The sequence below is a fragment of the Diadema setosum genome, chromosome 10 (assembly GCF_964275005.1).
Source record: "Diadema setosum chromosome 10, eeDiaSeto1, whole genome shotgun sequence".
NCBI classification, from domain to species: Eukaryota; Metazoa; Echinodermata; class Echinoidea; order Diadematoida; family Diadematidae; genus Diadema; species Diadema setosum.
The window spans coordinates 14,715,780-14,729,264 of NC_092694.1; the positions used below are offsets into that span (position 1 = coordinate 14,715,780).

The 13,485-nt window shown below is 38.8% G+C and overlaps 1 protein-coding gene across 1 annotated transcript in view; it reads left to right on the top strand.

Moving 5' to 3' along the window:
• Positions 1–7,254, top strand: part of LOC140233781 (uncharacterized) — a 157,213-nt gene extending 149,959 nt beyond the window's left edge. Inside the window, exons 101-109 of the mRNA XM_072313875.1 lie at positions 420–546; positions 1,190–1,261; positions 1,596–1,702; positions 1,861–1,969; positions 2,718–2,852; positions 3,783–3,886; positions 4,426–4,627; positions 5,384–5,521; positions 6,610–7,254. Of these exons, the coding sequence (XP_072169976.1) occupies positions 420–546; positions 1,190–1,261; positions 1,596–1,702; positions 1,861–1,969; positions 2,718–2,852; positions 3,783–3,886; positions 4,426–4,627; positions 5,384–5,521; positions 6,610–6,777 (1,162 nt within the window). The 3' untranslated portion in view covers positions 6,778–7,254. The remainder of the gene's footprint in view (positions 1–419; positions 547–1,189; positions 1,262–1,595; positions 1,703–1,860; positions 1,970–2,717; positions 2,853–3,782; positions 3,887–4,425; positions 4,628–5,383; positions 5,522–6,609) is intronic.
• The last annotated feature ends 6,231 nt before the right edge of the window (positions 7,255–13,485 follow it).

Below are 13,485 nucleotides of genomic sequence, written 5' to 3' on the forward strand. Positions count from 1 at the left end.
TAGATTACATCATAGGCAATGTGTGTGCCAATTTTTGTCGCTATTGCGCGGTCGATGGCCGAGATCTGGAGGGGGGGGGGGGGCCTGGGAGGCCCCCCCGGCTCTATGATCTACCTAAATAGCCCGGCCTAGTTAGGGTTAAGAGTACATTATATATCTATTGTTGTATGAAAATTATTTGCTTCAGAATAGTCTCATATTCAAGTAAATGTGCAGTTTAATGTTTCCAGGTTAGCATGCCTATGCAGTGACGGGGCATTAAACAAATGAGAGAAAAATCATCATTTTTTAATGTAAGTTTTCAGAGGACCATGGTATTGAAAAAAGTTTCTACTGTGGGGCATTGTACCGTTGTCCGAGTCAAATTTTGCCTGTCACCCCATGACATACAATCATTCTTGTCTTTCAATCCGATGCAGTTGCATCGACCCAAGCTGTAAGACCACACCCACCTACCAGAACAATGAAGATGTGATGGATGAGAGGTCTCGGGTGCTCACTGGAGGTAGTGCCAATGACCTCGTCACCATGGCAGACATTAGGAAGGTAAAGAGGCAGATCTATTGACAGGCTAACATTTGAAACGAGAATTGTATATCAAGTTACTGTGTATGCCATATATTCAGGGAGTCTGATCTTTCACATGTCAGGACTTCCTGACGATTTCGCGAGTGGTAAGTTCGCAGTCATGGAGTATAGAAAATAATCGAGGAATGTATGCATGCTAATTGCATTCATGTCAAGATCAGACGTAATATCTTTGCATGTTGTTAATTCTCAAATAGCACCTGTTTTACGAAATTCTTGGAAACAAAAACCCAGTGAAATATATGTATGGCATAAGCAGTGTCTGATGGAAGTTTTAGTCCAGTTTGGAGAAAAATTATAAATGGGGAAGGTTTCACTGCACCAAATGAGGCCTAGATATATGCATAGATTGTAATGAGAAAGATATTACTCATAGGAAGCAGTTGTATCAAGGCAGGAAGAAGTTAAACAATAGCAACATTTGAGTGAAACAATTTGAGCTAAAAGCAGATACATGTATGTATATATTGATATTGTCAGCCACATATTGGCTTGTCAATTGATATGAGGCTTCAATACTGAATTTGCTATTTTGCTGTTGCAAATGTCTGGATTTGGACACTCGCATTCAAATTGTTTCATTTTCATATTCTTTGTGTAGGTATACAGAGGACCAGCCAGAAAGAAGATTGTAGCTGTGAATGACCTTTGCCTTGGAGTTCCCAAGGGAGAGGTGAGAACGAGTCTCCACCTTTTTCATTTCCTTCCGTAGATCGTTGTTTCTTGAAATCTCATCTCCTTTGACATTGTGACAGTATCAAGCAATTATGTACAAAGGATTGTGCTGTTGCCTCCTTAAAGGACAAGTTTTTTTCAAAATATGCATATTCCAAAATATCATAGAGACTGCATTGTTGTTGTTGTTGTTGTTGTTGTTACGTTTTAGAGGCGCATCATTCACATTTGAATATTTGCATCTTTTTCTGCATAATATCTGACAGTGTGCATTTATCTGTGTCTAGCCAGCTTTGATTAAGGCTTACCAATTTCTGTGTAATGTTTCACAGTGCTTTGGACTGCTTGGTGTGAATGGGGCCGGTAAGACGACCACATTTAGAATGATCACACGGGATCTCGCCCCTACCAGTGGGTCTATCAAGAACAGAGCACTCAGGTACGACAATCTAAGGAAGATGTCAACTTACTTTGTATATTCTCAGCTTTTGTATACATATATCTGTATATCTATCTCTCTTTCTGTCCTTTTCCTTATCTATCAATCTGATTACATTTATATTTTCATTTTGCTGATTTTTGTCTTTCACATTCCAGCGTTGGCTACTGCCCCCAGGAAAATGCCATGTACCAGCAGCTGACAGGCAGGGAACTTCTCTACTGCTATGCCAGAATCAAGGGCATTCCTTCTAAACACACCAAACAGGTATGTTCTTTCTTTGTTTTGTTCAGTTGTTTGGTTGATAGGTTGGTTCACACATTGGTTGGTTGATTGGCTATGATAGATGTTTGCTGGTAGGTCAGTTGGTTGGTTGGTACAGTGTAGGTAGGTTGGTTGGATGGTTGGTACAATGTAGGTAGGTTGGTTGGTTGGTTGGTTGGTAGGTACATGTAGGTTTGTTGGTTGGATGGTAGGTACAATGTAGGTAGGTAGGTAGGTAGGTTGGTAGGTTGGTCGGTTGTATGGTTGGTTGGTTGGTTGGTTGGTTGGTTGGTTGGTTGGTTGGTTGGTTGGTTGGTTAGTTGGGTAGTTGGTTATTTTGTTGGTTGATTAGTTGTTGCTGTTGTTGTTGTTGTTTGTTTGTTTGTTTGTTTTTTTTTTGGGGGGGGGGTTAATAGTTTGGTTTGTTGATTGTTTGGTTGCTTTGTATTTGAGCATGCGCATGTTCCTTGTGTCCACACGTGAGGAGCCATTGTGTGGATAAGAATATGAACCCTCAATTGTGAGGTCCCAAAACCATAGGAAGGCTTTTGAACCCTAGACTTTCTTTTCAAAGCACAGAGTACCATCCACCAGACCATGACACTGTCATTTGATATTCTGGATATTGTCTGTTGAGAATGAGAAGGGCGTTAAGTTGTCTCGAACACTATGGGTTTTGTGACAACTTAACGCCCTTATCATTCTCAACCGACGATATGTGATGACTAGTCTTTCCTCTGTGTTCCCCCAGGCTGTTGCTGATATTACCATGGAGCTTGGTATGGAGTCGTACATCAAGAAGAGGATTTCTACCTACAGTGGAGGCATGAAGAGGAGTCTAGCAGTGGCCGTCGCCCTCCTGGGAAGACCTGACATTGTGCTCATGGTAAGTACAAGATGGATAAAAGGATAAAAGGATATGTAGTGTAGTGAATACAGTTATGCAGATGGACATAAATAGATTGATTGACATGTGAATAAATAGATAAAGTGTAAATAAATAGATAGATATATATAGATAGATAAATACATGTAGATAGGTAAATAGATAAAGTGTAAATAGACAGATAGATACATACATACATACATACATACATACATACATACATACATACATAGATTCAACAATGTAGATAGAAAGATAGATACAAGTACATGTAGATGGGTGGAAAAAGTGATCGAGTGATAGATATACATGTATAGATAGTTATAATTATATTGATTAGACATTTATTTACAAATATATGTAAGCACACAGTATAAAAGGAATAATTTCCTTATCAAAATGGCACAACTTTTTTTACAAAAACGTTTTGAGTAAAATAATTCGATAGGGGTATTCCTACACCATAAACTTATTGATCAATCATCCACTGAACATTTCCTGTATTTTATGAATGAGTTCATATGTCTAGAGCTGTTGTTTTTACGTTTTGCATTATTGTTGATTGATATACATTTTGTTTGTGCATGTGCTCCAACTCAATCCTGAATATTTTCCATGTTCCATGATGATGTTTTCACTACAAAAAGATAGTATCATTATCCCCTACTTTTTCTCACGAAATATACGTACGTATGGGAGGCATCTCCCGTCTAGTGCTACATTCCCTTTGGGCTTTGGCCTCATGGAATATGGCACCAGAACTTAGATATTTTATGAACAAGCACAGGGTAAATACTGGTAATAATTTTTCCAGTGATTTGACATATGGCCCAATGACATATATACCAGTGCTCTGACATAATGTCATATGACACAATGACACATATTCCATTGTAAGACTGATATTTGATTGACATGTCTGTCCACCAGGATGAACCAACAACCGGAATGGACCCCATCACCAAGCAGCGAGTGCTGAACAGCATCGTCAATGTCGTCAAGGACAACCGTTCGGTCATCCTTACTTCTCACAGGTAAGACGTGATAAATGATCCTGACATCTCTTTCTTTTCTGAGGGAGTGCATTACCACAAATGTGCCACATTTTGCATCAATTTACGAATAACCAAAGTAGAGTTTTGTTTGAGAGTGTAACACTCCCCAACTGTGACAGAGTGCAAAAAGCACAGCTTTGTTTACAATCATTTACAATGTAGTGTTAATTCTGTGCTTGTCTGTAGTTCCTTTCTATTTTTTTTTTTTTTTTCATGACGAGGGATAGGCGGCCATGATTGAAGATATCTCTGGTCACGAGTTTGACAATATTATGCTCCTATCTGATTGTGTGAAGACACAACACCTTTCCATGTAATACATGAACATATGTTCAGATGATTTTTTTTTTTTTTCAGTGCTTGCCAGAACAGCATGTTCCTTGTGTCAAGTCTGTGCTGTTTGCTACACCTCAAATGCTGCAGGTCAAAAGCACCCAATATACTGTAAATGTAGGTGCAGTTTACTTGAAGTCAAATATCTTCAAACCGAATCCCCTTGTGTTCTTCCCCTCCTGCAGTATGGAGGAGTGTGAGGCGGTCTGCACGCGACTGGCCATCATGGTGAATGGCCACTTCTGCTGTCTCGGCAGCCCGCAGCACGTCCGGCATCGCCACGGCAACGGATACTCCCTCGTGGTGCGGGGCCAGAAATCCTCCAAGACAGACATGCCCGTGATCATCGAGACAGTCCACCAGAAGTTCCCTGGAGCTGAGCTAAAGGTACACAGTCCATTAAACCAGGGCTCGACACTTATGGTGGCCCGGTGGCCCGGGGCCACCAAAAATTAAAGTCAGGCCACCAAATTTCAAAAAAGGGCAAATTTGGTGGCCCGCCTCGGGCCACCAACATTTTTTTGAAAAGTATGTCAATAAATTCAAAACTTTTTGCGCCGGGAATTAGCAGTTAAATTTGTTTAACTGCTGTTTAAAGGATGGATGAAAAGGACTGAATGAGTGCCTGAGAGTGAGTGTTGCAAGTTTGTTGAAGTTTATTTATGAGTAGATATGTCCAACTTCTAATTCTTACTATCATAAAACTTAAATATTTGACTTATTAAAAAAAAATGACTTGTAATATTTTTTATTGTGTTTTTTTTGGGGGGGACACCAAATTTTTCTCTCGGGCCACCAAAAATTTGAAATTTAAGATTTTGGTGGCCCCATCGGGCCACCAAACAAAAAAGTTAGTGTCGAGCCATGATTAAACCTTCAAGAGAAAACTGTTACTTAACCCTTAAAGGGATGGTATAGTTTTGGTTGAGATGGGGGATTCAGATTTTAACTTTTTGCAAGATAATTGGAAACCACCTCTGAAATATTAGAATATTACAGAGGTACAATGCTGTATGAAATCTAGATATAACAAGAGAAAACTTTTTTTCCTTACCTTTTTGGATCTTTTTCTCTCTCAATCTGTGTTATTATTTCCTTTTCTGCTTTATTTTTCCTCCTCCTCCTCCTCACACCAACGTGCAGGAACATCATCACAACATGGCGCGCTTCCAGCTGCCACCGCAAAACACCACGGTGGCGTCCATCTTTGGCGTCATGGAGCAAGAGCAGGGCGCCCTCAATCTGGAGGACTATTCGGTCACCCAGACGACGCTAGATGATGTAAGCCTTGCCCTACCCAAGCGACAGGGTTTTCTTGTTCTGTCTCATGTTTTCCTTTTTTTGTTAAGGTTTTCTTCCATAGCTCCAGAGCCAAATACTTCATAGCTTCAGGTTTATGCAATATGAAAGACTCTGGTAGCATGAAGGACTATGCAGCTCAAGACGTTTTTTACTGAGACATTATTAGCGAATGACTCCATTCCATCTGAAGATGATGCTGTTATTCAAATGATCACATTTTCCAGCAATAATATACGGTGTAAATAACCTGTCGAAGACTAGCCATGAGTATACTTGGGCAGACATGTGTGGAAAATGTGTGTTATGGCAAAGTCAGATCCTCCTCAATGGGTTAAAACAGAAAAAAAAAGACTGTTCCTGATTTTTCTCGTTAATATTTTTGTGTGAGTGCTACATGTTGCATGTACAAAAAAATGTATGTGCAGTCTTTCTTGACTGTTGATGTGGTGCCAAAATTGTCGTGTAGTCCCTTTTTGGCTAGCATGCACTCTCTATCACTGCTGTATAATAATAGCATGAACAATTATTCGCGACAATGGATCGCTGGGGTGGATTTTTGCAGTGCTGCCTTTTGTGCAGAAAACAATGACTGCCCAAATGTGAGCAGGAATCACTTTGCTGTCTCTAGGTGTCCAGTCCGACCTCTCTCAACCGGCCGTGTTGGGACCGGCGCCCATCTGGATGAGGAATTTGGCCGAATGTGGGATAAAAAATGCTTTTAATATGAGCATGTTTATTATAATGATAGACTCTGAAATTTTACAGTCGCACGCTTTCTGGTGATGGCTGGCACAGGAAATGCTTATCATTCCAAAAGGTTCTTCATTCCAAAAGTGAAAAGTTTTGCTATTCCAAAGGTTTGTTAATCCGAAAATGAAAAGAAGGTGTGTACTAACAAATTACACATCTGGATGATAGAGAAGTTTGCGTAAGAGATGGCCAGATAATGGAGGTCGGGCTGAGTATTCAATATTTGAGTCAAGTTCTGAACTTACAGATATGAAATTAAAACCCAATTAATGTTTGTTTCATGTTTGTGTGTGTGTGTGTGTGATTTCCATCTGCAGGTGTTTGTCAACTTTGCCAAGCAACAGACAGACGGCCTCGAAGACGACACAGACTCACAGGTGAGCGTCGGCGAGGTCAGCATCATCAACCGCGCCTTCGAGCCCGACATCGAGGTTGCGACGGACACGCTCCCAAGAAACAAACAGGCTGACATGACGAAACTCTAGCGTGATTTGTGGGTCCGCCTCTTTGTCCTGATTATCACAAACATTCAAGGCACAACATGTACGCTGCATTCAAATTTACACTGGACTTCGAGGAGATAGTACATGTAGCAGCAACGTGACTGATGGAGACATCTTATGTTGATATCTCTGAAACCATGGCTGTGCAACAGTCAGGAAATATAAGTTTACTGTAAGATTCTTTTTACGAGTATTGCTCTCCAGATAAAAAAGAAGATATGCTAATTATACATATGGGCAGCTTGATTTTTCGCTGGTAGTAGGCAAATTGTGGTATATTATACAAACTCGTTGAATGCCAGTTTACCAAATATGCTGATGTATATCTTTGTAAAAGCCAATGCCTTTTTCCTTCAAGGCAATACAGATTACTTCAGTGATAATTTTGTGTCAGTGTTGCTGTAGAAATCAGGAGGAAGGCACATCTCAACAGTGATATCAGCTTGACACTAATTATCCTTTCAGTTTTTACATTAAAAAAAAAACAAAACTAGCTGCTACGTTTGTTATCCTCAGAATATTACAATGGCATTGTATAATAAAGCATTCTGACAAACCTGAATAGGATTTCACACTTCAAAATGTCAAGATTTATATATGTATATATATATATATTTTTTTTTTTTTTTTTTTTTTTGCAATCCGATCAAAAGGGCACATGTCAGAGAGCTCTTTCTCCCATATTCTGGCGGTGTCCATTTGACCATAGATTTCATGTCCCCAACTTGTAGATGTCGTGAATGTTGCGGTCATGTTCGCATGATATGCCAAACGTTTGACTCTATGCGTATTGTCGATGCTCTGACATGCTATTCTGTGGAAGGAAATGAGGCATCCTGGGTCATTTGATGTCAAATTTTCAGTCAAGGCTACTGAAAAATGGATGACAGACGTGATCTGATCTGTAGGACAAGCCCATACTGACTTAGTTTAGCTAGGCAGGGCACATCTTGTCACTGTTGATACAAAAAGTCAAGTCATAATGCCATGCCAAATCTCAAGGGGAAAGGGTGTGGGATCTTGTCACTGTTAGTGCCCCCCCCCCCCAAAAAAAAAGGCAATAAGTCCATAAACTTAGCAGAATCATAATGGCTTACTGGATATCCAGGTAAAGAGCATTTATCACTGCAGGTGCAGAAAGGCAATAAGTCCAGGTGCAGAAAGGCAATAAGTACATATACCAAACACAATCATGACACCCTGCCAAATCTCAAAGCGCAGAACATTTTATCACTGTACGTGCAGAAAGGCATTAAGTCCATATACCAAGCACAATCGTAACGCCCTGCTAAATCTCGAGGCAAACAAATTTGTCACTGTATGCAAGAACGCCATAATTTCGTATGATACGTTGTATTAAAGTACAATTATGTCACTCTATCATGTCACCCTCCTTGATCTCAAAGGACAATTCAAATCTACCTCTTCATACATGTATGCACTATGCACTGACAATCCCTATTGAAACCTATGCTGCACGTTTTTGCCCTTTTTCTGGTACATTGTACACTGGAGTTCTGTATTGACAATCCAAATCACATCTTGACTGTGTGTATGTGCATGGGATACTGTATTGTGATTTGTGGATACCCCCAAAGCTTGACCTGTTTACCCCATGTTGCACAATATATATGAGCCTTGCAAGAGACAGTGTCATAACTCTCAGTGCCTTTAATTTTCTGTGAGATGCAATCGGCGTGGTACAAAGCCCACAAATGGAATCACCATTATTAAGGGGAATAAACCGAGGGTGTATATTGTGTAAGGAAGATAATGCTTCCAAATCACAAAGATTGGTATGCAAGCAATATAACTACAATATGCAAAATATCATGATTTTAAAAACCAGAAAGGGTTATGTATTGTTAAAGATAATAAAAAGTTTTGGTACCTCAAAAGCTTCCCTGAATTTCCTTGTCTTGGGTTGTGTTGCAGGTTAAAGTACGTTGTCTGTGAGAATTACTCGCCCAAAAGTGCTCTCATGTCTTAGTAATCATGCAATAATGGTTTCGTACCAGAGCCGACGCTGTACAGCGTCGATAAATATTGTACGAAACCACTGACTGCGACCAGCAGCTTGCAGCCCATTGTACTCATAGCTAACTGCGACCAGCAGCCCCATACGCATAGCGTAATGGGGCTTCGCATTGTAGCATTCAGGATCATGACAGAATTAGTATCGCGGGTAAATGTCAACTTAAAATCCAAAAATTTCTTCGATTTGAAGACTTACCAATTAAGTTGAAGTATTGAAAACAGGCTTTGAACAACGTTTGGTTCTGCCAATAGTCCCTTTCTGTTCGAATTGATGACTGAATGTGACTCGGTCGAGAGGACCTTGGGAGAGCTACATACCACTGGATACCATGGCCAGCGCATGCGCACACAAACATCTTATCCGTTCATGGATTTGAAATTTGTGTGCATGTGATGTGTTCGCATGCACTGGCTGTAGTATTCAGTGTACTGTATGTAGCTCTCCTAAGGTCCTGTCGACCGAGTCACATTCAGTCATCAATTCGAACTGAAAGGGACTATAGGCAGAACCAAACGTTGCCCGAAGCCTGTTTTCAATACTTCAACTTAATTGGTAAGTCTCCAAATTGAAGAATTTATGGGATTTTAAGTTGACATTTACTCTGCGATACTAAATCTGTCATGATCCTGAATGCTTCAATGCGAAGCCCGATTACGCTATGCGTATGGGACTGCTGGTCGCTATGCGTATGGGGCTGCTGGTCGCAGTTAATTGCATGATTACTAAGACATGAGAGCACTTTGGGGCGAGTAAGTCTCACAGTGTTAGTTATATGAAAGGTACTTTAACCTGAAACACAAACTAAGACAAGGAAATTGAAGGACACTTTTGAGGTACCAAAACTTTTTATTATCTTTAATTGGTGATGCATCAAATATTGTACTTGTTTTTAGTGTCAGTAGCTCTTGCAAGTACTTTTATATCGTTCTACTTCACTCGTCTTTCAATTGACATGCTTTCAAATTTAATATTTCGTTCAAATACAGTACTATCTTTATCACCGTTCTTTATCTTGAAAGGTCGTGCACTTTTAATTGTAAAGAAAAAATGTTAAAAAAAAAAAAGAAAAAACATTTTCTGTTGTGTATGCATGGTCATTTTCTGTTTTCAAGCTTTTGTCGAAAGATCATTTCGTCCCATCCTGCATAGTGAGAGCTGCAGCCAAGTGCACCCATGTCTTTTTTTTTTGTTTTATTTTTTCGATTCTTTACCCTCTTTGTTTTGAGCGAAAAGAGGAACACATGATTGTTCATTCAACCAAAGTAAGAAGATAGAACGAGCACTGAGCGTTGAGGTCATGCACAGATTAAGTGTGACATTTCAAGGAACAAGTGTAATGTAGACATGATTTGTGATCGCTATCGTCTTGCTGCAGGGTGTGATGATTTATAGAGAGGCTAACAACACACACCTTGCCGATTTTTGATATGACAAAGGTGAACCAAACGTGATGGAACGTTTTGAGTCCCTTGAAATTTTGTACATTGTATTTGTTATTTCACTAGCTGTATGCTTGGATTCATTTGCTACAAAATAACCAAAGCCTGGTGATTGTGGGTTTTCTTTGCTTTTTTGATGATGCTAGTAATGATTTTGAGCCTGTGGGGCTGTATGCCTTTTAGTTGTTTTACCGCTGAAGCCAGCCTCACTCATCTATTATTTTTGCCCCCCCCCCCCCATTCAAATGCTTTCTTACTTCAGCCCTTTGCTGTTTCTACAAGTCTGACTTATGATGACTTATGATTTTAATGCAGCTTCTAAGCTAGCCGCCATGTTGTCGCAGTAATTAAGCCACAATCTTTTATCAAGCATTTAAACTGTCATATCATTTTTGTGTAATCATTTTAATATAAAAGATGTTGCGTATCATAAATGTGTTTTAGTTTGTGGTTTAAGTGATTGGTTGCTATATGTACCTCACCGCGTCACCTCATAATGATCATCAGATGTAGCAAAATACAGTACACTTCTATGATTTTTACACTTGTGTGTTGGTAGTCTGAATATATGAATCATAATCGGTAGCTTCAGAGTAGTTAAAAGCAAGTGGTATTCACCAAAGGACATATCAAATTAACTCATTAGTTATGCCAGTGATTGGTATGTGTAAATCAGTAAGTAACTTTCTTTTTGATGTGTTTGATTTATCTGTGTTACTGGACCTTGTCTTCCTTATTCTCTTATTACCTTGAATGTGTGGAGAAAAATCTCGCTGTATATTTAAGGGTGAGAAAAGACAGATGTTCAATTCCTAATGAATGAATAAATGAATGAATGAATGAATGAATGAATGAATGAATGAATGAATGAATATATATTTCTATGTATGATATATCATATGTGTTACATAATGATGGCTCGAACAGTGTAACCCTGCATCGCTGCTTTTGAACTGTAGACGTACATACACTGTAACTAGTTTTCATTCAAATACTGTGGTTCATACTTTAAGGTTGACTACCATTGTTAAATATGATCATGTATTCGTACTGCAAGCAACTTCGTCAGAGACAAATAAAGAAAAAGCTGTAGCATTGTTCCTTGTACTTAGATTTACAACTCAGAAAGAAAGTACAGACACTACTGAAATTGCTGATACCTGTATGACTTTCACTCCTTGTAGAAGATTTTGTGAGTCCAGTGGACACAGTATGTTTAGGGATTCTTTTAATTAGAATAATTGATAATTGATTAATAAATTGCATGACTGGATTCGACTCATAACTTAAGACCGAAGCATTGACCATGATCCTGAAAACAACCAGATTCGAATACAATCAAACAACGAGGGCGGTGAGTCACAACTCATGCACGTAAAAGATCCCGCTTCATTCATTCATCGCAAAGAGCAGGGTGTTTAACCCGGTGAAGTGGTCCCACATCACATCCAACTGAACCCCATGGAAGACCAGCTTTACGTAGCTGAATATGGGCTATCCAGCCATCTTATTCTCTCAGATGGAAATGAACAAACAACAACAACAAAAAAAAAACAAGTTTGTGCCTTCTCAATTTTTATTGTCTTTCAGGTATTTTGATATGTTTGCAACATTAAAAAAAAAAATACAGTCGTAGGTAGCCTTCATTTTAATTTATTCATAATGATGATAGCATGGCTACCATCAGTCTTAAATTCCCAATCAGGGTTTTATCAATTTTTGTGTATTTCCAGAAATATCAATGGATTCATGTGGTGTTGAGGGTGTAACTGCACAGTACTAAAGGAATATAGAGGCCTTGATCTGCCCCAAATGGAGTGTAATTTAGTAAAAGTCTTTCAACGTTTTTATTCGTCATATGTAACCACATTTGTAAATTTATCTAATGTACATGTACCTCGGTAAGCTGTATGATCAGTGAATATATGTGTTCTGTATATAATATCAGACTTGACTGATAATATTGATTATGGACATCATTTACAAACTTGTCATCATTCAATATATCTGAGGTCTTTCGTAATGTTTGAATGCTTCAACATAATAATTGCAAACGCAGTTGCTCTCCACACTTCCAATTATTTTGTAGTTTGTTTATGTATGAATATGCTCACGCAGTAGTTCATTTGGTTTCACAGCTGCCGTGTAAATTAAAATTCATAGGACACTGTGTCATGGTTATGGAATGAATAAACAAACAAATAATAATTATTTTTATTATTATTGTCATTATTATTCATAATAAAGAGAGATGGAAAATATTCCTTTGAGTATTTGATCTGAATATTGTTCGCTGTCTGTCAAGTTGAGTGCGGGTATGCTGAGGTATTTCTGTTGCTGTTGTGTTTAATTTTTGTGTTAAAACAAAGTGTAACAGACAACACATATACGCACCCATCCCCTCTCAAGGACGTACGTGTATACACAGGAGCAATCTCACGTAGGTAAACTACAGGCAGTGAAACAGCGCAACCCTCCACGAAAGTTTGCATACCAGTCGGGTTTTATTTCTGCATTTTTTCGACATTCGATTACAAAATGATAATTATAATCATAGTTAATTTTCAACGTTATGGGCAGCAGAACACAATGTGCTGAACACAACTTGCAAATTTATTATCAAGGTACACTAATCAATGTCCAATGAAAGGAATATTTACGAAGGGAAAAACATTTACATGTAGGCAGCAGAATGCACATCGTAAGCCGTATCATCACTAAATGACATAAAACTGTTGCATCTATGACTATCCTTTTTCAAATTGACCTCTGGATCAGAATCAAGGTCCAGATCACCACTAAAATAGATATAAGGACGATAGTTTTTGTCTTGATCTTTTTCAAAGTACAGCAAAAGTTTTCTCTTTTTTTTTTCAAGATGTAGTGGTGCTAACATTTATTTTGGTCAAAAGATTTAATCCTTTAGGCCCTACACTTCCAATGCTTCCAACTGGGTATGACCATTAGATACATGTACCGCGTATATTAACAATTTTTGTAAGGAAACAGTGTACATCGCAAGACATTAAACATGAACCATTTTACAGTCACTCAGACCTGGTTATCACGGCCGTTCCTTTCTCACTGAGCTTGCCACGAAACTTTTGCAGACAAATCGATCACGCGGTTGTCAAATGGGCTATAAAAGAAATCGATATATAGAGATAATCGTTCTTCTCTACAAGAAGGTATATATACGCATGCATTTAGATA